The sequence below is a fragment of the Molothrus aeneus genome, chromosome 1, assembly GCF_037042795.1.
Source record: "Molothrus aeneus isolate 106 chromosome 1, BPBGC_Maene_1.0, whole genome shotgun sequence".
NCBI lineage: Eukaryota > Metazoa > Chordata > Aves > Passeriformes > Icteridae > Molothrus > Molothrus aeneus.
In genome coordinates, this window is record NC_089646.1 from 118,308,566 (window position 1) to 118,334,750 (window position 26,185).

The following is a 26,185-nucleotide window of genomic DNA, read 5'->3' on the forward strand; positions in this document are numbered from 1 at the left end:
ACTTTTGCAAGGAGTAACTATGACCAAGTAACTGGTCAATGGTGGGCAAGGAAGCAGGTGCTGAGTATGCAGAACTCTCCCTCCCAAAAGAGAAAAGCACCCCTTCCCCTCAGACAGTGACACAGGACAGTGACACGTGTCCACCACTGCCAGCCAATACACAGCCCATTCCCATCTTGCTTGCACTAAGGCTGTTAACATCCATTCTCTCTGTAATCAGAGGATGTGATGACACAGGAAATCAGAGGTCAGGTAAAGTAATCCAGAGGACTCTAAAAATAAACCCAAATTAGAACCCAACATTTCTGTAATACATAGTAGCAGGTAGGCAGACCTCCCATTGCAATAGCAACTGCATCACTGGGGTGATACAGCCCAAGAGTGGGCACTGTCAGAAGGCTCCTTTCAGTTCTGTGCCTCACAAAAACCACACACAGCATTGAAGCAGAAGAGAAAATGAAGTTAAGAAAGAAAACCACACCACCAGCAGAAGCTGAAACTGAAGAATGCCATATTGCACATCTCCTACTTCAGAAGCAAACAGATGCTGCACTACTGAAGTTTGTTAAGGTCATCTAGTATGAGCATTTGGATTTTTGCTTCATACAAAAATGTACGATTGTATATAAATGTCCAAAGCTTACCTGTTCTTCCAACACATCATGCTAGCAGAACTACAAGGATCCCATTGTTCCCTTCAGCTGCAGGGCAAGAATCCAACCCACTCAAGGGATAAACTGGCTATCTCCAGGGGAAGCCACACACACCAATATGCTGCAGCTTCAAGAGGGATGAACCTTTTGGCTCTGCTGGCTCAGAAACAGTAATCCACAGCTTCCTCATGAAAGTAAGCATTTAAGCCTGTGAAGCTTCAGCTTATCCAACGTCAAGGAAACTTATGAAAAAAAATTACATGAGGTCTAGCATTAGAAAACATCAGTGTATTTTCTGTCTAGGTACTGAACCTTTACCAGAGTATTGTTACAAAACCAAATGCAAGGATCTATTTCAGTTTCAAAATTTTTGTTGTTGGCATTGTGCGTCTTGGTCACACAAGGTATGGTGCAACCTTGGTGTGGGTCCATGAACATTCAGTGTTAAAACCCTTATTTCATAAAGCTTGATTCACTCACAGCATTGGAATAGTTCTAGTTTGGTGCAAACCTAGTAGAGTCATTCTCATGCGAAATCTGATTAACAGCAGTAGGAACTGGGATAGTTCTCACCAATCAATTCCTAAAGACCATTTCCTCCAAGTAAGTCAGACTCATAAGAAAAACTTCCTGAGTTTTCATATAATAAATCTTGGGATTGTAGTTCCTGCCAAACCTGCCTTATTTGCTGTCCATCTGCTCTACTTTGTTTCACTGAGAAAATTCAATTCAGAAAAATGAACTTGCTACATCAGTAGACTTTGCTTTCCTCTACCTACACTTTGCTCCCATTTCAGACATCAGCAGCCAGCACAAACAACAGCTCTAGTCAGTCCACCTCACTTGTCCCAAGTGATGGAAAACTTCACTTGCAAACACGCACAAGCATGTCTGCAGGTTACTCATACAGTGGCTATGACAGCCAAAGCCCCTGGAACAGTCAAGAGTTTGCTCATACAGCTTAAAGCTAGATGATACAAATTACCAGGACCTATTTCTGAAGAAGTGGCTCATGTTAGTCCCTCTTGTCCTTCTTCTTCAACAGATTACCTTAGTTATCAATTATACTGTGACAAAACTGGGAAAGGAAACTGAAATTTTGCATTGAATGCCCATGTTTCGATCAAGAGAGTTTAAGTCTAACACTAACTCAGATTAATACATGTATGTGAGAACTACTTAGGGGAGGGGAAAAAAATCATACTGCATACCTTACACTTGCATTTACCTCCCAAGACTCAGGCACACATACTAAAATACCTCTATCCTACAAATGAAAGGAATGTAACTAGAGCTTTACACTATCAGCATTCATCACTCAAATTGTCTTCTATACCTAAAATTTTGTGTTACAGCTTTGAGAGACAAATATAAACTGATAATCAGGTACAAGTAGGCTTACATGCAGGTTGTATTGAAGCAGGTCAGGCACTGCCAAGGGACTCCATCCTGCTGTGTAACCCACTCTGCTGTCTCTGCCCAGGCCAGAAAACACAGGTCTCTTGCAGTTCCACAGGCACACATACATACACGTTGCTTTAAGAGGACTGAGTGTTACAGCTTTCAAACAAAAGACACTTACAGTAACCTGGTACATAGATGCTTTATTTCTGACATTAACGCGGTCTGTATTGTGAGATCCTCTTACATAAAGGAAAAGTTTGTAGTACAACAAAAACTAAGATAAACAAGGCATTTGTTGCACGTTATGTCAAACCTTAGAACAAAAATATGGTGTAATATGTATTTAGGTTTCATGCAAGTTTGGCTGCTGCATGTACAATTTACCTATAAACTGAAAGAAATGCAAATGCACACAACATTCAAAAAGTAATAAGATGCCTGACATATGAAAGATTAAAACCTTCCTGCTAAAGCAACAAAGTAGGAGTTAACTAAACGATCCAACCAATACCAACACAAATTATGACTACTTACCATAAATCTATGCTTAAACTTGGTATAGGTAGCTTTGATGATACCATTTCTACTTCAACATACCATCCAGATTCTAGATAGTCATTCTGTCTTAATGTCTGATTTCATTTTTTGTGAATTAAATGTTGTCTCCAGCATTACATGTTGCTGTTAAATCCATTCTGGTAATGCACACCTAAATCTAGTACTGCCAAGAATTCCAATTGACTCCTTTAAATTTTGCTAGGTGAGGAGTAATCCTGGCATGATGGGCATTTTCTGATCCCTTGCTTATAATAGGATTCCCGCCCCCCTTAAAATTTTGATGTGAATTAAAAACTGCTAAAAATGTTTGTGCCTATTACTATCAGAGCCAATATCAAAAAGCTCATAAAAACAAGGATTGTATAAGCTTTGAAATGCTTTAAAAAAGTTTAAGAACCCATTACCTTCCTTGTGCCACTCATCACATGTTAAATTTCTCCATTAATTAATTCTTCTCTACCATCTCTGATATTAAAGTGTTAGGAACACTTTCCACACCCTGCATAGTACTGGTTGATCTCATAAAGTTAACTAGAGAACCTGACATCGTGTAATTTTACATACAGTGCATATGATGCTCGCTCTTTCCATCTCTCATAGCAGCAAGCCGATTCTGCCACGATCTGTAGCAGCACACCCGGGAGTGGAGAGGAAGAGTGTTTGAATTATAAATAACTAAAACTACAGTGTACAATTCTATTTACCTGTCAGTATTCTGTTGAGAGCACTCCATTATAACTTGCTCGAAATTAACTACATAAAAATCTCTACAACAAAAGCAAACCAAAACATTCCTTCAAAACCAAAAATAAAGACATAAAATAAGTGCAAATACCTAAAATAGGCAACTAAAGCAAGTGTTGTGACCTGTATACCTTTAAATAAGGACAAAGACTTTTCATAAATAAAAGAATGTTCTCTTTGCTCTTCAAACATTTAGTCAGTATATAATGGTCAAAGTTAAGTGCAGATAAATTGTTTTGAGATCCAAGGTGCCAAGTTTCTTAAAAAAAAAAAAAAAGGAATAAAATATACATATTGTAAATGCATTAGTTTTTAGTTCCTATGCAAGACAAAGTACTCCTCAGTCACATATAAGACCCCACCATTTCTTTCTAAATATATTTAAACAAGGTACAGGAACAGCTGCTGTATAATATAGGAATACCTTGTAATTATGTTGTAGACCAACATGATTTTAGGGCTATAGTGCAATCTTTATGTAGATGTAACAGAGTATAGATTTTTACACTTCACCACTGTAATTCTTCTGCCATTTCATATATTTTAAACTTGTCCTTTTTCCATCTTAGCTGTTTTAACAGGAAACAACATTGGCCTCTAGACAACCTGCATACATATAAATATCTACATTTAAGCTTTGAAATGGAAATAAATTATAAAAACAGACTCCTTTCCAATTTACAAAATTTTGCTTGTTCCTACATACTGTACAATACATTCAACAATCATCTCATTTTGAGATTTATGAAGAAAATACTGATGCTTTACACTAAACTTAATTCACCCCCCTCTGCCTACTTCTAGTACCATTTGCAAATAAATATATTTAACACTGTAGTTAATTTCATTGTTTTGCAGCATACCAAAAAAAATTAGTAGTGCAACTTTCTATCCTTCCTTTGTACTCCTTTCCATTGTGTTTCTTTATATACTAGAAAATGCTACATAAGCAAAAGCACATTCAGTCATGTATGTTGCTCATTTGGAAACCAGTAACAACCTATAAACCTACTCTATATTGAAAATGCTCTAACAGATAAAAAAGCGATGCAAGTCAAAAGAATAAATATGAAAAATAGACCTAAAAACTGTATGTTGTCAGTACTGCAATGTATTTTACCCTTCTTTATATTTTAGGGGATTACTCTTTTAATATCTAAAAAAATCATTGCAGAACTGTTTGCGGTATCCCTTCGTAAAGAATGCAAGAGCTTCGTGTCTGTTCTTTGTCAGTCAGAAGAAGAAAGGAAGCTTTAAGGTAGCTTTAAGGTTTCCCTTGGCAGACTCTCTCAAAGACTCAATTCCCAACTATGGCACGGGAATGGCCTTCAACATTGTTTCAGTTTCAATGGAAAGAGATGGTTGTCAGCTGCAGTGACCATCACAGTATCAGAGACCTTGAATTGCTGTTGGTAGCTGTGTATGTGCTCAGATACCTTCTTGCTTGTTCAGTCATGATAAGCTGGTCTTCTGTTTTTCCATAAACAACTGCCTCCCAATCACGACTTGGCTGCATAAAATAAAGTTCTGTTAAAAAGGTTCTTTTAACAAACTAAAATACTTAAGCAATTCTCATACAATGTTTCAGAGTAGTACTAAATTATTAAAGCCTAGCAATAATATATTTTACTGAGAAGGATCCAGTTCTACAGTACAGTACCTAAAAGTTGTGACAGAGCTCCCTCATCACCCCTTAAATCCAGCTCCCCAGCAGTGCATCTGGGTTATGCTTTGAGTTCAAACACACAAAATGAAAAACATTCTTCAAGAGAGTCTAACCAGTTCAACAATTAATACATAAAAGGGAAGCTAATTAAGTTATCTTCTCTTTGAATATCTTCCTCTTTAAATGCACAAAGTTCAACAGGCAGAAAAACACATTACTGACAGCTGTCTGGAGACAGCAAGGAAGGTAAAATGATTTGGGAACTGAAAAAGAAGATTGTGAAGAACTTCACTGAACCAAGTGACGGCTGTGGAAGAATGGTCAGATTTTTGGGGAATATATTAGAAACAGCAAAGGAATTGAGAATGATAATGATGAATGGAATTAAGCTACTAGTCCTGCTTTTTCCATGAAGCAAAGCCTACATCTTCACATAAGGTACTGAATCTCAAGCTGATTCATTTCAGCTCCAAATTGGATCTGACACTGGCTGATTGTAGCTTGATGAAGAATGCAAGATCCTCTCCCTCCCACATGGAGCTGGAAACTGATCCAAAGGATCAGTTCCACATATTGATTCACAAAGAAAATTAGCTGTTTGAGCTTCTCTGTAAATTTAGCAGAACTTGATTCATGGAAGGGACTTGGGGTTAGAGAGGCCACAAAACAGAGGGATTTTCTCTGGGGAAAGAGAAAAAGGAAAAAAGATGGTTCAGTGAAAATATTTGTGAGTATACTATGACTAAGCTCCCCTTTTAAGTATTCTGAAGACCATACTTCTGGGTTAGATAGATGTATTCACCTTTGCTGCAATTCACAGCAAAAGAAAAAAGAAATTTTTCCTTTTTTTTTTTACTTTTAATATCACAATTAAATGAACTTTGTTCATCTTCCTCATAAGAAAAGATCAGAAAGCAATACTGCTGTCTCTCTACTTAAAAACATCATTGTTAAAGCAATTAAGTAGAATATGGAAGATCAGGCTCCAGGTGTCCTGTCTTCTGGGTTTTCAAAATTTTTTTATTAATACAGAGTAGATATTCTGAGAAGACAAAAATACCTTATACATTAGCTCCCTATTGGACAAACTGGAATTGGTACAAAGTCAGGTCAAAGAAATCTCTTCTTAAAGCTGGTGATCAGGACAGAGGGAAAACTAGCTTCAGTGATTTTACCAGTACGGAAAATGTATGTATGTAAAAGAACAGGCCTGTTACTAGAATAATTACCAAACAGAATCTGTGGATAAACTCTGCTTACTGAATCCCACTGGGCTTATTATGAAGAGTAAGCACCAGACAAATTTGAGAAACTGAAGTCATAAAGAAGTTTGGTTTGCACCAGGTCAAGTTTTCTAACTCTTAGTCTTGGGCACCCAAACCTGTTTTGTTGGTCTCCCCCTACCCTGTTTTTTTTACCTCCCACATCCAAATCTTAGTGAAACATCAGTTTGTTTCACTGAACCAAAGTGTGAAACATCAGGGTTGTGTTTGAAGAACTTAGCTATGAATAAACACTTTGCAGAAAAATGACCAACTTACAAGAAATAAGAATCACAGAAACACTGAAACTGGATCACTGCTTTCAACAATTCTAGATATTAGCGCAAGACAGAAATAAAGCAATACAAAATTTCTTTGTTAACCCACTAACAGAATGAACAGAATTCTTTGCATCCAGACCTGAAGAGTTTTCTCCATTTTGACATTTTTTGTAGCACATGCATTCAGTTTCTTCTTAATTACTGCATTTGCTTTGTTTGCTGGATTTGTATCCTGTTTTTCTGATGTCAGGTTACATCTGTTGTCCTGTATTTCCAACAATGGTGTCATTAATAAAGATGTGGTATATGCATTTTTTGACTATTGACAAAAAAAAGAGTAAAGAACAGGAATAATAATTAGTAGTTAATACAAAAAGACTTCAAATGCTGTCTTCAGAGAAGCCAAAATGTAAATAAAGTAAATACCATCAGAAAGACCCTAGGAAAGAATCTGAAAAGAAAATGTAATGAAGTACATGAAGAACTAGCCTGTCCATACTGGGATCCATAGTACAACAAGCAGCTGCAAGCATGGTTTAGGTATCACTGAGTAGACAGTTTCTTTACTCTAAAGCCATGCCACTCCGATATATTTTGTAAAGAACAAGATTTGATAAGGTGGTAACCACTGAACAGTTTAAAAGAAAAAAACCCCTCACTTTCATGTCTAGGACAATCCTTGTGAAAGTCAGGACAAGGAGACTAGAGTCACATCAATTTTAGGGGGAGGAACCGCTTTAAGAACTGAAATAAGCACTGGATGGATCATTCCAGAAGAGTTTTATATATTGGTAATGTCTATGGAAATAAACATAAATTAATTCAGCTTCAGTATACAAAAGTGGAAGACAGATATATGTCAATTTTAAAGACCAAAAGTTAGTTCACAGTAACAATGGCTAAGTATTTGCTTGCTTACAAAAACACCCCATTAAATTGCATTAAACCACCTTTAAGTATTTATTCTTCCTCAGACGTTATTCCTAAATTATCATCACATGGACACACAATTTCAACTTAAAGATTGGTATATTTTTCATTTTAATTAAGATACTACCACTATCTCTCTTGCTAGGAGTGAATGTTCTTGTTCCACCAGCATTCCTTATAAAAATGCAGGAAAAACCAACTTTTCCCCAGTCCCCAGCCTTTAAGAGACCAAAACATCACGGTGTATCTTAACCTGGACTCAGTGATCCACAATGATGTGTGACAACAAGACATAACTAAGAACAGCAGGCATTTTGGTCATGACTGGAATGGCTGCAGCACTGCTGCTCCTCCCAAAAGATGTTCCTGGGGAAGCTGGCAATTCCCACTAGGTGGCAGAGCACCCAATACCCAGCAGGAAGATTCCAAGGCTTGGCAGGCACAGAGTCTAAGAGGCACTTTAGAAGGGAATTTAGAAAACCAGCTAGAAAGGAGTATGACCTAAGCACCTTACACTGACTTTTTAAGGAATTTGGCACCTACATCCTGTATATAGCCTTAAACCTCATCAAGAATCACAGACATTTAATCTTTGAGCATTAAACACATACATGCATTAAGAACTCATTAGAACAAAGTTTTCCTACAAGACTAAAGAGTAAGCTATTCAATTGCTCAGCTGAAAAAACATTGAGCTTCTTTTTAAAGGAAAGAGGGATCAAAATAGCCTCATATCTGATTTCTTCATGTCCTGATTGTTAAGGCAGAAGTACTCAAATTCCTTTAGGCAGAAGAAGCACACAAACTTCATCTTTTACATGCTTGATATTTGTTAAAGTATTCCCCTACTATGTGAAGCAGGAAGAACATGCTGCCTAATATGCAATTAGGTATTTTTAGAACACATTTGCCAGACTCAAACATGCACAGCACAGGAGCAAATGTCACCTTCCTGGTATATTACAGACAATTTCAACATGCTGTGTAAGCTAAAGTTTATAGACAACCAGCATGAAAACAGCTTTGCTACAAACTTGTAAAGCATTCACATTATTTTACCTACTCTGAAGGAAAAATTCATGCATGAATTCAAGCCCAGTGCTCACCTATTTCTTAAGTACTTAAAACAATATTTCAAACTGAAGGTACTTTTCACTTTCTAGATGCATTAATCTAGCAACTTCAGTCCAAAAATTTATTTTAATGGGCAGAACAAAAGATACACAGTTCCATATTAATATTGCTGCCAGTGATGCTCTTCAGTTAGATTAGTTTAGTTTAATTCTTACCTGTACATCTAAACTATTATCTTCTGTCAAACGCTGGGCCCCAACCTCTTCTTTATCCTGTGGATCTAGGACCAGTGATTTTCTGACTTTTTTAGAAAAGTTGTGCTGAAATAAACATTTTGCAAAAAAAAAAAAAAATTGTAAAATATTATTTCAAAGCAGTTATTACCTATTTGAAATTACTATTGTCGTATTACCTCCTGCTTGCAGTTTTTATACAAAGTGTCATCTTCCTCCTTGGGAAATATATCTGTTCCAGTTTCCTCTTTCAAAACTTCCCTAATGTCTTCCTCCGAGAAGGCAAGTGGTTGTGACTAGACATTAATTAAAATTGAAGAAGAAAATACAGGAAGTCTATTAGTGGCCAGTTCTTACAACATTTGACTTTCAGCTAATGTAGGCCAGAAAAGAGATCTTGCAAAACATAGCATGAAAAGACCTAAGCTACTGTAGTTAAAAACCACAGGGCTACATTTCAAGGCTATGAAGATTATTTTAAGTTCATTTTACTCCACATTATTTTTAGCCAGATAAAACATATATATGCACACAAGGCCTCAAAAAATGCAAGGTAGCATTGAAGAAGACAAACTACTTGTTTGCAAATGGTTATCCACTGATAAAAGGGATAAAAGTAATTTATATATACTAAATACCTACATAAAACCCATATATGTATATATACATGCATAAAAACACACTAAAAAACTGTACTGGAAATGTGTAACTGTTGTTGTGAAATGAATTTGTACCAATTTTAACACAAATCTTTGAATAAGACATTGATAGTCCTAAGTACAGTACAGAATTTCACAGAAGCCATACAGATGGCTCCTTTGTATACCAACAGGAGAAGAATTCCCTTAAGCCCTCAAAATTTGATTTTGAACAGGAGGTTAATAGTGGACAGAAACAGGAATGCCAAACCACTGCATTTGCATAGTGAGGGACTGTGAATCTATAGGGTAACACAGATGGTGCCAAGCCCTGTGGCAAAGTCTGAGCTACCTTCTGTGTTTGCAGAAAAGAAGCAGTCAATATATATTGGCTGGAATCTTTTCAGAATTTGAAAAGCATATGTCTCCTGAATTCCAAAAGTTATTATGCATTAACATACCTTAGCTAGGCTAGGAAGAGAACAAAAATTTAATTCATTTGGAACAAACTAACAAAAAAAGGTAACATTATCCATAGTCAACAAAACAAAAAAAAAGAAGTGTGTGACAGTGTGACAGCCAGCTGAATCAGAGGATCATGAACTGCTATACTAAAATTTTGAGATTTAGGATGAAGAAAACTGCAAACATCAGTCAAGATTACCATACTGTGGTAAACATCTAGTTTCAGTCCTAGTGCTGTAGAAGCACCAAAATCAAAGAACAACTCAGCTCTTACATAGCCCAGAGGATACAAAGATAATGCAGTTTTTCAAGTGAAATGTGAAAGTTCTTTAAAATAATGAGGCCAGTCATACTCAACTACAGCAGTTTGCTCTTACCAGATTACCCAGCTGGAGGACCCACACCCATTCATTCTCTGATTTATAATTTTTCTTTTGAAAAAATAGAATCCTAAAGTATTAAATTTCAGGCATTTATGCAGCCACCTTGTAAGAGATACAGTTTTAACAAGGATAGGCAAATTTAAAACAACTCACAAACATGAAACTGATGCATTTAAGATTACTGTGGATCAAATGATTATATGTACTAAATTACTATTCAAGAAGACCATGCCTTCATACTACACTGAAGGATACAAGTCTAACAACCACATCCAAAGTGGTTTTGATTCACATTCTAGCTGTTCTCTAGGATAAGTAAATGCTTTTTAAGATCACACTGAGGCTTCCAATACCTCAAAACTAAGAGGGCATTTAGACTTCAACAAAGAAAAGAAACAGTATAACCACATACCATAAGTCTGAGGGGACCATACTTTTTTTCCTGAGCAGCCAAAGCATTCTTAAAAGGAGTTGGTGTCCTTGGTGTTGAACCCAAAAGAGATCTTCTCATTGTAGGACTTCTAAAACTATTCAAGCATAGAAAAACATTCATAAGTGCATATTTTAATATTTTATCATTAGCAATGTGATAAAATTAATCTAAGAAACATTTTAAAATACTTTCATTTACACAACAGATATCACCACCATGCATCTGAAAGTACTGAGATGACCGTAACATTACCCCATGTGTATTAAACTTAAATTTAATAACACCACCAGATGTTTAATGTAATAAACCTACCCCACATTCTCCTTTTGATCTTGTGGTGTCATTTCCTTGTGTAAGGGAGTCGTAATAAGAACTTTCTGCCCACAGATTGGAGTTGATGTAAATGCAGGATTTTCAAAGTTAAATTGTTCATTTCCAGAACAAGTGTTGAAAAACTAAGCACAAGAAGAAAAAAAGCAACCTTACAAGACAAAATTTCACCATTGTGCTGAACAGCAAAACCCTCCAAATTATATACATATATCTTGAAGACTTTTACTGACAAATCCCAATACTCTATTCTTGACTTGCACTTATTGCTGAAACCTTGATTTTCTTCTTAAAATCCCCACTCCTTAATTAGGTCACAGAAACAAAAGGTCTCTATCAACAATTTTTTGCATGAGAAAGTACAAGCTGAGACACAGGTTGCCACTGCTGCTACCACCTTCCCCATTAGTCTTCAAAATAGAGGCTGTTTAGCAGTATATCTTTAATATATTTACCCTTATGCAGATGTTTTAAGAAGTTTTTTGACATGTTTATTTAGGCTACAATGCACTACCAGGAAGAAACTATTACAATTTATAACCCACCCAGCAGAGTCTTCACATTTAGCAGTATTTACAAACACACTCACCTGTGATGGAGAGAACGGTAGTGTTTTCACTGGCGTGCGCTTTAGTGCCACATTGACGGCATCGTTACACAAACCGTCATTCAGCTCGGGAACCGGGGACTGCCCAACACGCAATCTCTTCTTCTTTCTCAGGATAGCAGGTGGATTGCTGAACTTGTTTGAGGTTGATGAAAAAACTGTTTCCTCATCCCCACTGATGCTGCTTTGGTTTTTGCCATCGAGCATCACGCCGACGTTATACTGGCACTCGGCAGCCCCGTCGCTGTGCTGGAGCCGCATCAGTTTCACTGGGGCCGGCTTGACAGGGGAGACAACGGCCTCGGAGAGCTCAAAGCACGTATCGCTCCATGCTACCGGATCCTGTGGGGCAGGGGGCAAAACACAAGCAGGCTTATCCAAGACTACTTCAGCATGTCCAAGCCAATCTATCAGCCCTCTACCTCCACAAGGCATATTCTGAATTATTCTCTCTGTGTCTTTCATACAATCATAAAACACTGGATATTTTAAGATACAATTCTTTCCAAACAGGCAATAAAGCAGTTGAGAAAGCAGAAATTATACACGAATACAAAATAAGGTAATTTAAGAGTATTTTACACATATTGCGTAAGTTGACACTCCTAATTAAACATTTATTTTTAACAAGGAATACAAACTTACGATTTCCATAAGATCTAGTGCCTCTGCAAATTCTGGAATGGTCTGTAGAGGTGTTAACATTCTATTTGCTTCTACACCCAAATACTTAGGTGGTGAATTCTGCTGAACAGGTGTGATGCGGGTCTCATCCATGCTGTAGAAATTACTTGTTTGTTCCTCAAGACTACTTAGTGTATTAGGCATACAATCCTCCATGATAAAATTTCCAGACCAACAAGACAAGCTTCCAGCTTGCTAAAAAATTGTGAAGAAACACATTAATCTTATTCAACTTAGAGGCTGAAAAGAGTCAATTATGTGACTGCAGGGTGGGAAAAAAAGTAGTGTGTGGAAAGACTAACTATTAATTTTGGCATTTTAAAATACTAATTATCTGTTTCAATTAAAGAAATTAGCCTTCTCTTTACATTAACATGCTCAACATTCTCAAATTGTGTAAGATTTTTATCTTACCTCACATTCATATCTTATACACATTCACAACTTAGGTAATTATGGGCTGTATTGGAAGCCATCTCTGATGCAAGTTTCCTGCATACCTGAACACCAGTATATGAAGTCATCTTCAGTACAGAACACTGAACGTCTAATTTTAAGATAAGAAAATGTTTCTAGAGTGTGAAATACTACTTGTTTGATCTGGGTTTTTTTAATGCAGATTTTGCATTAATAGCTGAGTAAACTTCTAAAAGGTTATCCCACATCAGTAGACTGCTTAGTACTCAAGAAACAAATTTTCATTTTCACTGGAAATCTAGAAGCAAACCACATGCTACTAGATAAGCAGAACTGCACTGTTTCAAAAGAATGCCAGGAATAACTCTGCCACATAAAATCTGAAGTTCACCTGTAACCTAAACTAGTGATCAATACGGTTGGGTTAGTTAGGTGTCTGATACGCACAGCCCCCTGAAGAAATCAGTGATTGCCATCTGCAAGTCACCCTAATTCTACGGAATTAGGGAAATTCCACTGAATTTACACACAAATTGTGTACAGTGCATATTTATTTAGTGTTTGTCATGTCCAAATGTGGGTATTAAGTATTGCAAGCACTCACACTGAAGTTTGAGGAAAATATAATCTACAGGACATTTCAAAATCAAATGGGGCAAAACCCATGTATTTTTCACCTCTACTGGGCAGAGGCTCAACATTGCTGATCCATAAAACTGAATGGCAATGATATCAAACATGTCACCTCCTGAAGAGGATTAAAATACTGGGTCTTAGGAACTGCCAAATTGCTGGTCATATTGCTGCTGTCTTCATAGTTTAGAAAACTGCACTAAAAGTAAGTTGTCTCAGCTCTAATATACAGATTTTTGTTTTCCAATGCAACAGCCATAGGTTTGATTTTAGAGGGTCAGGTGAAAAAAACACCACACTAAACCACACAACCATTACTGAATTTCTGAGGATTAACCTCAGTAACATAAATTCAAATATTTAGAGAAATTTACAGTCCTTACAGAAGACATTTGTTTTCTTCTGATTTCATTCTCTGCTGACATAAGTAGCAATTCAAGTTCCTTTATTTTCTTTTCTTTATCAGGATCATCATCAATAAATGGCTGCTGAAAAATTTAAGAAAGAAGCCATTACTACTTTTTATTTCCACCTCCTCTTCACAGTAAAGATTTTGCATTATAACACAGTTGTATTTTTAACAAGAATCCACACAGAGAGGGAACAGAACTGTTCAGGCTGTATCCCATTTTGTAGTACAGAAGTCACCCACAACTGAAACAACTCTAACTACCAGGAGACGGATCTGATGTTAAGTGGTGTGTAAGGTGGTATTTTAACTGGATTCTAATATGGCCTGTAAGTTATCTGTGTGCTAAAGCACATTCTAAACTAAAGTCACTATATTCTATCTTTAATAGAACCAAGTGCTGGCACACTCTTTATATGTTTGTGGTTTCACATTCCTTCTACAATTCTGTGTTATTCATCCTCACTAAGTGTGCAAGAAAGTGTTTCAAATCAGCATTTGCTGACACAGTATTTATACAAGCAATCCCACCACTACTATCAGAAAAGAAAATTAACTAATTGGTTTTGATTGGTTTGTTTGTTCTTAACCTCCTTAACACCTTCCATTATTGCTATAAATACAGGTGAGGATATATGCTATCACCAGTTTACAGAGTACTTCAAGGAGCAGAAAGTATCTTATACTTTCTGTGTAGGGCAATCCAGACTGTCAAAAGCCAATGAGCTTTGTTGCGACTTGTATTCCTATACCATTATCAGGGAAGAAAATGCAACATGAAACAGATGACCTGCACAGGGAAACTTCAGGTTAGGTAGAGAGCTCTACAGAATTCCTCTATCTAACACAAAAAAAAATCCATGTATTATTCCCTGTGTCTTCTTTTACTTCTTTTACTAATTCCAAATAAACAAGAATTCTTCCAAGGCATCATATTAGAAACCAAGATCTATATTCATTCTGCACCACATGAGGAATTTCAGGTATATTCCAAGTGAGCCGAAAAAAGCAAAAGGAAATAATATATCCAATTTCTATTTGGTTTAAAATTCCTTAATTCTTCAGGATTTAGAATGCTGCAGAAGGGCAACTGATTGAAAGATATTTATCAGTGACAAAGAAATAAAACCTAATGAGAACAAAAAAGCACAGCCAGAAGTGTAAGTCACAGTAAGTTGAGTTTTTCAGGATAGGGTTATATTTATTACATAGATGTAAATAGTAAAGTCTTGTCTTTAAACCTCTCATAAGCTAGGTAATACTAATATAGGTCACCACAATTTAGCTCAAGATTTAACAAGTAGACTATGTTTTAAGCCATATTTCTGTCAGAAATAAGCACAAACATCATGTTCCTGGGATAGCGAAACAGAGCTTCATTTTTCCTACATAAAAGTACCAACTACACTAGCAAGCTTACTTACAGAGGAACCTATATAAATGTAGGTGAATGATAAAGACTAACAGTCATTTTGAAGATACACATCTTTTCATTTTACTGAATAATACTATGCAGTAAATTCTCTTTAATTTATGAAGGCTGTTAACAATTTACCTGAACTATGTTGGAAGAAGATGGAGCATGCTCTAGACAGCTGCCTTCTGGTGAGGCATACTGATATGCTGGAATCTAAAGAGACATAAAACATTTTACAAACCTTCAAGAAAATGAGGATATAAAATTAACTCTAGTTTATTATATATTAATTATTTATGGTTTACAAATCCTGAGTTGCCATAAAATCACAAAAATACTCAACAGATCTTCATTTTTTCAGATGTGTTTCTTGTTTCAAATCAAATCAATTATTTGAAACTGGGAGATACTTATTGTTCTAAATTTTGAACTTACATGTGTCTGAACAGGCACATAAAATTGATTCTGAGTGTGCAAGTGTTCCATAGTCAGACAAGGTTGGGGCTGAAGTTCAGCAGAACTAGCACTTTCAGACTTTATAACACTTTGCAAATATCCTTCCTGTTCCACCTTTCTTCGCATTGTTGAATTCCAGTGATTTTTAATTGAATTATCAGTCCTAAAATGAAAGCATAAAACAGTGACTGCTTTCCATATCTCAAAATTAATTATATATGACACAATTGACAGGGTTTGTACAGTATGTTAATCTGAAGCCACAAATTCAGAAAGCTCCAGCAGCTTAGATCGAAAGTTCTGTAATCAGTAGTGTTTAGGCATAATGACTAGAAAGCTCCTCTTTTTAGAACTTCCTTCTACTAAACTTCAAGTGTGCCAGAAATTAAAAGCAGAAAAGAAGAAAGCCTTGGTTCTGACTGTAATCATGATGGGGAGCCTTTTTTTCTTAGATACTTGGAATAATTGAATGAACACATAGTTATTTACCCCTCTGCTATAAATTTGCAGTGCAGGTAGCTAAGAAAATCACCTCACTGTCCCAGAACATAAAAAAGGCACTTGGGCTGGTGTTTGCTACTGGAAGACATCTCTTCTAAAACTGACAGCCTGCAGCCCCCACTCTGCATTTTTTGTGCAGCTTTGTGGAAGAACATCCTACTACCTCTTCATGCCCTTGATTGTGGATAGGATAAAACAGGCATGGCATTTTGACAAGCAGGCTGAAATCACTCCAAACACTAAACAAACATTAAGACAAGAGTAAACTATAACTGCATTGCTGTCTAAAACACTAGTATTATTATTCCTAGCCTTAGGTAGAGGTACACAGAAACAAAAATTGGTTAAAATCCCATTCTCATTTAAGGGCACTCCAAGAAGTATTCCCCTTTTTCATTCCAGTAGTGTTGGACTCTACAGCTCTTCTAGGTCTATGATCTTTAGCAGTCTTTAGCTTAGAGTGTCAGATTTATTGACAACAAACAAGCTAGTAAATAGGAATTCTTCTGTCAAACTCATCTTCCCTCTCCAAAATTCTATTTAGATGCAACCCATTCTCTTCTCATTCCTCCAAAGCATTTACTGTGAGCTGTGGATTGTGCACTTCATCAAAACACAAAGTTTTTAAGCACGCATCCCTCGTTACACCAAGGTAACAAATGCTGATATTCCTCAGGCACAGCTAGACAGTCACCTCTTCAACACATAAACTGAATTCAGAAAGGGACAGCTTAATGCTGAATTTCAGTTAACAGTACAAGGTAAAAGAATTACTTCATTAAACTGATCACACACTAAAATTTTGTTTTCCACAACCACAGAAATCGGCAGTGAAACTTGAAAGAAATATAAGGCAAACAATGCATACAATTAATGCCTAACTTAGAGACTTCATGACAACCAACTAACTTTGCAATGCATGACTCCTAAGTCTGGACTTGTGAAGGTTACTAAGATTTTCTTTTACAAGTGTCCAGTTCAACAAGTGCTACACCAAAAAAAAAAAAAAAGTGATCTTAAACCAGGAAAGTCACCCTCAAATACATACCAATGAAGGCACTTTGAGATCAAGTTTGATATAAAATCACTTTTCTACTACTGCTTGCAGTTAATTCAGCTCAGCTTTATTATAGAGGGTTTTTAAGTGATCAGGAGGAATCTGAAGACACCTTCAAATGGTTAGAGCTCTTTCTATGGGTGTTACATCTTTTTAAGAATACAGGTCAAATATGAAAGATTTTTAGCATCTATCAAGATAACTATATTTTGATGTAAGTCTCAGCAGATGCTCTCTAACTAACAAGTTAAGATTTGAAAAGGTACTGAGATGAGCACTTTTCATATTCCAACATTTAACACAAATAGAGTTGAAAAGCACCTTCCAGGAAGAAGCTTTGCTATTTCAGCCCATCGGTTTCCCAAACGCTTGTGAGCTTCATAGATTATTCTGTCCTCTTCTTCTGTCCATGAAGACTTTTTTACCTCAGGATTGAGATGGTTATGCCATCTTTCTCTGCATTGTTTGCCTATTCTTCCTTTCAGGTGTTTTGCAATTAGAGACCAGCGCTTTGGACCATACTTTTGAACTAATTCAATAACCTGCAATACAGATGAAAGCACATTATAATTTCAAAACCTAATTTACCTAATCAAAGGCTGAGAACACTGATAAACACACATTTTAGAATAGCATTCTAATAGGCAACTGATATTAGGCTTAAGGAGGCACACAGTGACTTGGGGTTTTAAAAATGATTTTTCAAGAAATCAGAAATTACTAACTCCAAACTCTCTCTCTTATTTAGAATATAAGTGTATACTGATGAAAATTTGGAAGTTTCCTCTCTATCACCCACTGCATAAGCTGACATTAGGAAAGGACAAAAAAGAAACAGGTAAATGTGTTTGACTATTTTCAACAATATCCATGAGAAAAGACCCACACCTCTACATCTAGAATGGAGGTTGGGAGTTTTTACAGAGTAGGAACTTTTTCTTAAAAGACTAATGAAAACTGTAAAAAAATAGATTAGAAAGACCATATTCATAAATTGGCAAACAGTAGTTTAAAATATCTTAGAACAGTTTTAAACAGTCGGAAAAAGAAACCAGTTTGAAATACCATAAGAAATCTGTATTTGCATCTGCCTACCAGGCAGTCCAGATTGTGCAGGCAAAAGGCTACAGTATGGATTAACAACAGTGAGGTGAAAAAGAAGCCTAAACCACTGATAGCTTCTTTACACAAGGAAATGGTTTCACAGAATATTCTGAGCTGAAAAGAAACCAGAAGGATCATCAAGTCCAGTGGCCTATTCTGGGATCACTCTCACAAGTTTGGCATTATTAGCACTATGGCCTAACTAAATGAGCTGATCTCAGGGTTGTAACAGTAGGTTATGAAATAATTTCCCTTATTCCCAAACCCTTCAAGTCTGGTGGTTTTGAGGAACAAAAGATGTAAAAGAGACCTTGTCCTTTAGTGCTACCAAGAGATCCCCCCTACTTGGTAAGTTACAGTAATTCAGCCAGCAATCTCACTAATGGGAAATTAAATGCTTGAGCAGACCCAACATTCCATCTACTTAAGAGACAATTTTTTCCTTTTCTTTCCAATTCTTTCCATTTCTCATAATGTAATAAAAGTATCCACATCACAAGATGCATCAGACATCAACTACATGGAAATGGAACTTTAAAAAAAGTACACATTCTTAGCAGTCATACATCAATTTTATTAAAGAGCAAAGTATCAATTAGCTTTTGTTACCCTCTGATCCTCTTCTTTAGTCCAGGGCCCTTTAATCAATTCTGGGTTTAGAACCTTCTGCCACCGATGCTGGCACTGAAAATCTGAACGATTCTGAAACAGTTTTAGAAGAGCAGTACAGCTGTTATACTCTCAAATACATAAAGCTGTAAATATATTCTACCATGAATTATTAGCTTTTTTCAAATTAAAAGACTTATTTAGAAATTTGTTCTAAGTATAATCGTTAAATTCTCCCTTATTATTTCTTATTCCATTTGCTTATAAAAAACTCTTCTCTGGAAAGAAAAACAACCTTGCATTAAGCTCTCATTTAATTATTTCAATGTACTAAATTGATAATCAAATTCAGAACTTACTCATCTTTAAAGAAAAATTTATATTTATATTTGTCCTCATTACACTTTCAACTTTGTGGTTGATCTATTTTTGACATTATCTAAAACTTAAATAAGGGGGAAATTTTTTAAGGAAATACTTTTCCTTTAAAATAAAAGAATACACTTTTCACTAAATCCCAAATGAATGTATTCTCAGCTCTTTACTAGAGTGTTAAGGAAAACAGATTTAGATCAAATTTAGTTAACATATACTAATTAAACAACATTGTTTTTGCTGGTCAGGACAGATGGTGCCTTTCTGTAGCCTCACTAAGGATCTTTTGAAATATTGTTCCCAGTTATGAAAGAGAAGTAACCTTCACTTCGCCTCCTAAAAACTGTCTATATGAAAGGGCTGGTCAAATGCTTAGAAATATACAGGTAAGAGCCTGCCCCAGGACAGCACATTTTTTTAACACTGGGACATGATTATTTACTTGCTTCAGAGCAAGCTGTTGGATAGCAAGTACCAATTTCAAGTTTTTCCTCGTCTTGTCTACCAAGTAAAGGTGTTACCATGCTAAGATGAAGTTAAAGTAGCAGTCTGCAAGACCAGAAAAAACACCCAGAACACTAGCACTTGAAATTACACTGTTCACAGTACCTTCAAGCTAATCACAAGTAGTAACTGTATGATTAAAAGCATACAACAGTTTTTTACAAAACATCATCATTTCCTGTTGAAGAGAAGCTGTAAAAGACAGACTCAATATAGAATAGCTGTTACCATTTGGACAAAACCATTTTGAATTTTGGCCTTTTAGTGCTCTTATCTTCTAGACATTTCTGAAATCATAATATGATTTGGAGAGAAGAGCAAAGCAAATGTTAGAATGAAACAATAATTGTTTCAGTCTGCCTTAGCCACAAAAAAAATCAAAAGTGATTACAAGCTACACTCTCACTCTTGAGAGTGACCTTGAAGCCATCTTCACTTTTTCCAGGCAGAACAGAGGGAAGGTTTATCTGTGCCCAGTCCAGCAAAGAAATGAGGGTTTAAAAGCACAGCAGTTTGAGGGCCTTCACAATTCAAGATACATTTGGCTTTCCTAGCAAAAGACCATCAGTAACAAGGTGAGTGTGAATTATGCCAGCCTCTATTATTTGGCTGTTGCAATAGGTCACCTAAAAAGGCTGTGCAGGCTCCATCTGTGGAGAGAATCAAACCCAAGCCCCGTCCTGGGCAGCCTGATCTTGCTTGAGCAGGGGCTGTGAGCCAGATGATCTACAGAAATTCCTTCCAACATCAATGATTCTGCAGCGGGCACCTGATTATGCACATTTCCTATGATAACTGGGGAACGTTCTTTCAACCTCATTTGGGACCAGCTGAACAACAGGTTTTTTGTCTCCAGAAACATTTTTTTTTTTCAGATGAAGAATTTTTTACTAAACTGTTAGATCTGTTAAAGGCAACTCTATACTACACCTGCAAATCAGTATCACCTAAAGTATTTTCAAACATCTTAATATTCTCCTCTGCCATCCACTCATTTCACTGATTCTTATACGGGAATAAGGTACATGTAAGGCATATGGATTTGCTTATGCATGACTTAAATTTAGAAGCTTGGAGTTTATTACCTGCTACCTATATTTTCCACTTGGAAAAAAAATAGAAGCACCACAGTTGCACAAAAATAGGATGAGAACAATGCAAAGTTATAGTTGTTCAGCATTTAGAATTCAAGTCCTTTTTTACCTTACAGTGGAAGTTCATACAACCACATCATCCCACATAATATTGTAAGAACCTCAAAGGTAGAAGGAGATGCAATTTTTTTGATTTCTAATATTTCAATATCCAATACCACTTCTAGGAAGTGATTTCAGCCTTATATTCTATAGCAGGCATTTTATAACATTTGTTCAGAAGAGAAACAAACACCATCAATTCTAGTTGTAGTACTTTCAGCTGTTACCTCAAGCAGTCATCACTGTAAGAAAAAAATCAAACCCAAACAAACAAAAAACCCCAACAGACACACACAAATAAATAAATAAAACACACATGCCCCCTTGCCTATGACAGTTAAAAATTAATCCTGCTCCTTTCAAGCAATCTTTCAGATGCAACCCACTCTCCTAACTGCTTCAGAAGCAATCTGTGAACTGTGGATATATAGCCACCATGAGTGATGGAACCCGTATTCCATAATGAAAACAAATAGCAAGTGTGAACAGAAGGTGTTTTGATCATTTCAGACTATCACTGAAGACTGATAGTCTGAAATGATCAAAACACCTGACCCCATAAGGTTCTTCAAGGTCTGAGCTAGATCAAGCCTGTTTTAGAAGAATCCTCTAAAACAGTTTTTATTATGTGCTTCTCATTCTATTTCACTACATTTCCCAGCTAGACATATAACCAAAGTAAATAAATATTGAGAGAACTTAACTGAAACAGAGATTCAACTTACTTGTAGATGACTAGCAATGAAAGCCCAATCATCTGTACCATTTTGTTCCACCAGCTTCTTTAGCCTTTCATCCTGTTAAGACATAACCTCAGCCAATAAATTTTACAAGCTACCCCAATACAATACTAAATAATAATATATTTCATGAGCTAAGATCAGGTAGGGATCAGAGTAAAACAAAAAAAAAGTATTACCTCTTCACGGGTCCATTTCACCTTGCTACATATCTTCTTCAAACCTTTTTGCTGTGGTACTTCATAGTCATGATCCATATATTGAAAGTCATCGTCTTCCTCACTGCAAAATACAACAGATGAGTGAAGAAGATCAAAATAGAGTTTAAAATACCTCTGAAAAACCTTTTTTTCTAATTACTTGCAGCTTTTTTCTAATCTGTACATATTGTTCTAAAATGACACATGGGATTTGCATGATCACATGGTCTGCCTCTAGCAGTTCACCATGTCAAATTACCAATTTAATTTTAATTTCAAGGCCACACACTGGACAGATAACTCCTTCCAAGACAAGATTTAAATTTGAAGTAAAACCTACTTTTTAAGATTCCTGTATTTCTAATACATTTTTTCATCTTTATTTTACATCACCGAGCTTACAGAGTGGTGTTAGGCTGCAAAACACATTCATGATCCACCTCCATAAGTGAAACAACAAACACAACAAGAATGTTAAGTAAGTAAATCTCAACTTGAGATTTTACGTGGGCTCCTGACTTGACTAAAAGCGTTGCCTCGGTGTTACAGGAATTAGATACAAATCTTTGAAGACAGAGATGTTCCAGAATAAATAATTTGGGCCTCAGCGCTGAGCCCCGAAGCGCAGAACAGCCAGGTACCGCTGCGACTCCGCGTAGATCCCGCTCCATCTACTGGAGAAACGCGGAACTCCACAACCTGCATAAACAAAGCCTTCCAAACAGGCGGCACAGGGAAGTGCTTCATGGAATCATCGCTTAAACTTCTGTCAGTGACTCATGTTAGCATAAATTCAAACACATGTGGAAACCTAGCTCTAACAACAAGAGCTGCTGTGCCCCTGCATTAATTATACCAAAGGCACAAAGAAGGGACTCCCATCCAAATACATCACTTAAATTAAAGGCAGTTTCACAGGGCAATTTTTTTCTCCATTTTATTATTGGTACAAAGCATGATAAAAAAAAATAAATTCGGGTTCAAAACAAAAATTATTTCTTCTCATCCTTGACAATTGCTTCAATTTTTTAATCAAAAGTATAAAAAAAACCTTTCCCAGTAATGAAATTAACCTGTGCTGGTGTCCCAAGAACAGATTCAATGGACAGTATCTCCATTATTTTCTAGAATATGCAATGATCAGCACAGCACGCTGATTAACCACTTACCCGTTATTTGTTATCTCCCATTTTATGTCTGTTCCCGTCAGCCACCGAGGACATACTTAATTCAAAAGCATTACCACAGGATACTAAGTGCCCAACTCCTGCAGACTCGCTTCTACATCCTACACCACATCTGCATTCGCCTCACTTAGCTTCATGATGCAGCAGTAAAACATAAGCAAATTAAAACTTTGCTGAGTTGCTGTAAGACAAGGCAGCAAACTTGTGGGAAGGTCAACAGCAAGTTCTTCATCATACTTTCAGAAAAAAAAAATGAGCTGCAAACGCTTTAAGAGGTTTGCATTAAGTGGGCTAAGACTTACAAAAACAGAACTTAAACTCAGAAGTAACAGTTTTTTCTGCCTCCCGACCAACTCCTCTTTTGTCCTTTGACAAACTTCAGGGATCTGTCTTAGGAATACACTTCTCATAATACCACTTCATAGCAAGCAAGCCATACAGTTCACTTACAACTAAAATCAGGCCTTCTTGTAAAGCCCTTTGTCAACACGACCTCCTCACCCACTGCAAACTGGTTCGTGAGCAGTCTCCAGTAAGGAGAAAAGTCACGGGGACCCAAAAGCAGAGCAGGGCTCCCTGTGCACGGGGACCCAAAAGCAGAGCAGGGCTCCCTGTGCACATGGAGCGGTGAGGCCGATGAGAGCTCCAGTGCCAGAGCAGGTGGGGGCCCCGCCCGGGGGCAGCTGCGGTTCAGAGCCCGGCATCAGGAGCTCTCCAGCCACACCGGTGCCTCTGCCAGCCAAGCAGGCACTAACCTCTCCTGCACCTCCATTCCACCTGAACAACCACCTAGTCCTGAGTCTTGCTTAGACCAGTGCTATGACAGACTATAAATCAAATCCTGATTAATGAGTGGGACTACCACTTGAAGTTTTCAATTAAAAAGACAAGATTTTTAAACACATGGGGTTGTTATAGCTCCTTTGACAATTCTTTTGCAGTTATGAAACTGCTAAAATACTGCATCAAAGTGGAAGGCATCCACCAAGTTTCATCAAATATGACATCTGGGACAATAAAGTACATATTTTGTGAGATCTGCACTAGCTGTCCTTGCAATTCTGAGTTGAGTTGAGGACCATTAAAAGAAAAAAATCAAGCTTGCAACTGCAACAAACAAGAGAAGTTTAACATTAAATGAATGTGAGATTAAACTTAATATCGTTTGGTGCAAAACAACTACATTTTCTTCTGACTTCACACCTAGATTAAAAGTCTTGAAGGCACTTTCATGAAAACTCATAGCTTCAATGATTTAGTTTTGGAGATACCATCATCAGACACTGACACAACATCCGCCTCGGGCTACCGATCTCTAACCAAACCTTCCTCTGCTATCCACAACCCGCTGTACTTTCAATCATGAAATCAAAGCACTCCACAGCCATGGGAGAGATAATACAATCTAAAGCTTCACAAAAATGAAACCACTGTAATACCACAGGTGAAAGTCCCTTAAACTACAAAATGCTGATTGGGAGTGCCAAGAAACATGCTGTCTCCGAGCCAAGAACAGATAGCTTCAGCAGTCAGCCTCTGCAAGCAAAGCCCTTTGTGGCTTACACAACTAGAACACCAAAGCATTGTTTCCTTGTTTTAGTTGCAGCTTTGCAGAAAAATATTCTCTTATAATTTTTCCCATGTCAGAGGAAAACGCAAAAGCAGTTTTAATATGCATGACTTTGAAACCACCCCCAATTCCATGAAAAGTATACATTCACAACAAACCCCAGATGCCACAGATAACTCACCAAGTATCCTTTCCTTTCCCAATCCTAATCTTTCTCCTATATTTCTTTATAACTTTCCAGAAACTGATTTAAGACAGGAATAACCATAGCGACAAAACAGTTCTCCAAGACCATCTTCTAAATACAAAACAAAGACACACCCATTCTCGTATCAATATAACAAAAGATGTATGAAAGCCATCTAGGGCAGCTGCTAGAGCTCTAGTGCAAAATGTGATCTCTCAGGAATATTTCAGGCTAGATTGTGATATCTTCAGTCAAAGAATATATCAGCTGAGAAAAAGTAGGTGCATTGAACATACTGAAAGAATCAACAGGCCCAAACCTTATATCAAGGCTGTGCCAAAGCCACTTGGGAGGTGAAAAGGAAAAAGTGTTACTCCAGCAAAAGGAAAATAACCAGCACGGAAAGCTACTGCGGAGGCAACGTAGTTGTTACTGACAAGAGTAGCTGCCCAGGTGAGCTACAACAAAGACGACCTGAGCGAAAGCACAGAAGTGAGAGCAGCTGCCAGGGGAAAGGCGGGATTTGTACCCGAGAGGTGGTGCCCAGAAGTCCGAGAGAAGAGATACCTGCGAGGGTGCCGGAGGGGGGAGGGAGGTGGGCAGTGACAGCCGAGGCCGGGGCGGTGGAAGGAGGCCGAGAGCAGCGCTGAGGGGCGGGGCGGCACCTGGCTGGGATCCCGGGGCGCGGGGGGAGCACCTGGCCGGGATCCCGGAGCGCGGGGGGGCACCTGGGCTCGGGACGGCGGCGTGGAAGGCAGCACTGCCCGGGAGGGGAAGGGGGGCAGAAAGCGCAGAGCGCCCCGGTCCCGCACTCACCTGCGCCGTCTCTCCGCCATCCTCGGCGCGCACCATAGGGGGGGCCGCCACGGCCGCGGGGCGCAGCACGGAGCCCCCGAGCCGCCCGGGCTCCTTCTCTCACAGCCGGGCAGGGACGTAGCGGGGCACCGGCGGCTCAGAACGCCTCCAGCCGGGCAGGGATCCTCCCAGGGCCCGCTGCTGCCCGCGGTGCCCGCAGCGCCCCGGCGGCCGCCCTCAGCCCCGGCCCGGCCCCGGCGCGTCAGGCATGGCTCGGCCTGGCCGCTGCCCGCAAGGACGGGGCGCGCAGCGGCCCCTTTCTCGCCCCTACTGCGCCTCGCTCTCCGATGCTGTCAGAGCTGCCGCGGGCTCCGGCGGCGCCCGCCGCCCTCCTTCCCTCCGTCTCCGGGCCGCTCTGTTCCGCTGCCCTGCCCTGTGGCCGCCCGGCCCCCGCCGCGCACCGGCCGCCGCCACCGCCGCTCG

General features: G+C 38.1%; 1 protein-coding gene across 2 annotated transcripts; it reads right to left on the reverse strand.

Moving 5' to 3' along the window:
* Nucleotides 1-4,681: 4,681 nt before the first annotated feature.
* Nucleotides 4,682-25,779, reverse strand: MYBL1 (MYB proto-oncogene like 1). 2 transcript variants are annotated; one of them, XM_066547052.1, is made up of 16 exons: nt 25,724-25,779; nt 21,943-22,045; nt 21,749-21,820; nt 18,949-19,041; nt 17,557-17,777; nt 15,657-15,840; nt 15,360-15,434; nt 13,779-13,883; nt 12,307-12,540; nt 11,644-12,003; nt 11,037-11,179; nt 10,704-10,818; nt 8,985-9,101; nt 8,788-8,892; nt 6,708-6,887; nt 4,682-4,869 (listed from the first exon to the last, which is right to left on the reverse strand). In XM_066547052.1, exons 1-16 carry the CDS (start codon nt 25,741-25,743, stop codon nt 4,741-4,743), a joined length of 2,256 nt encoding a protein of 751 aa, XP_066403149.1. In that variant the 5' UTR covers nt 25,744-25,779; the 3' UTR covers nt 4,682-4,740. The 2 variants fall into 2 exon arrangements, with proteins under 2 accessions (XP_066403149.1, XP_066403141.1); XM_066547044.1 differs by lacking the exon at nt 6,708-6,887 and having other exon boundaries at nt 25,724-25,743.
* Nucleotides 25,780-26,185: the final 406 nt, after the last annotated feature.

Coding starts and splice junctions, on each gene's coding strand:
- MYBL1 (XM_066547052.1), bottom strand. CDS start 25,743: ATGGCGGAGAGACGGCGCAG. Junction 15,841..17,556: donor GCAAAGCTTCTTCCTGGAAG/GTGCTTTTCAAC, acceptor CTTTCATTTTAG/GACTGATAATTCAATTAAAA. Junction 9,102..10,703: donor ATGGTCCCCTCAGACTTATG/GTATGTGGTTAT, acceptor ATTAATGTCTAG/TCACAACCACTTGCCTTCTC.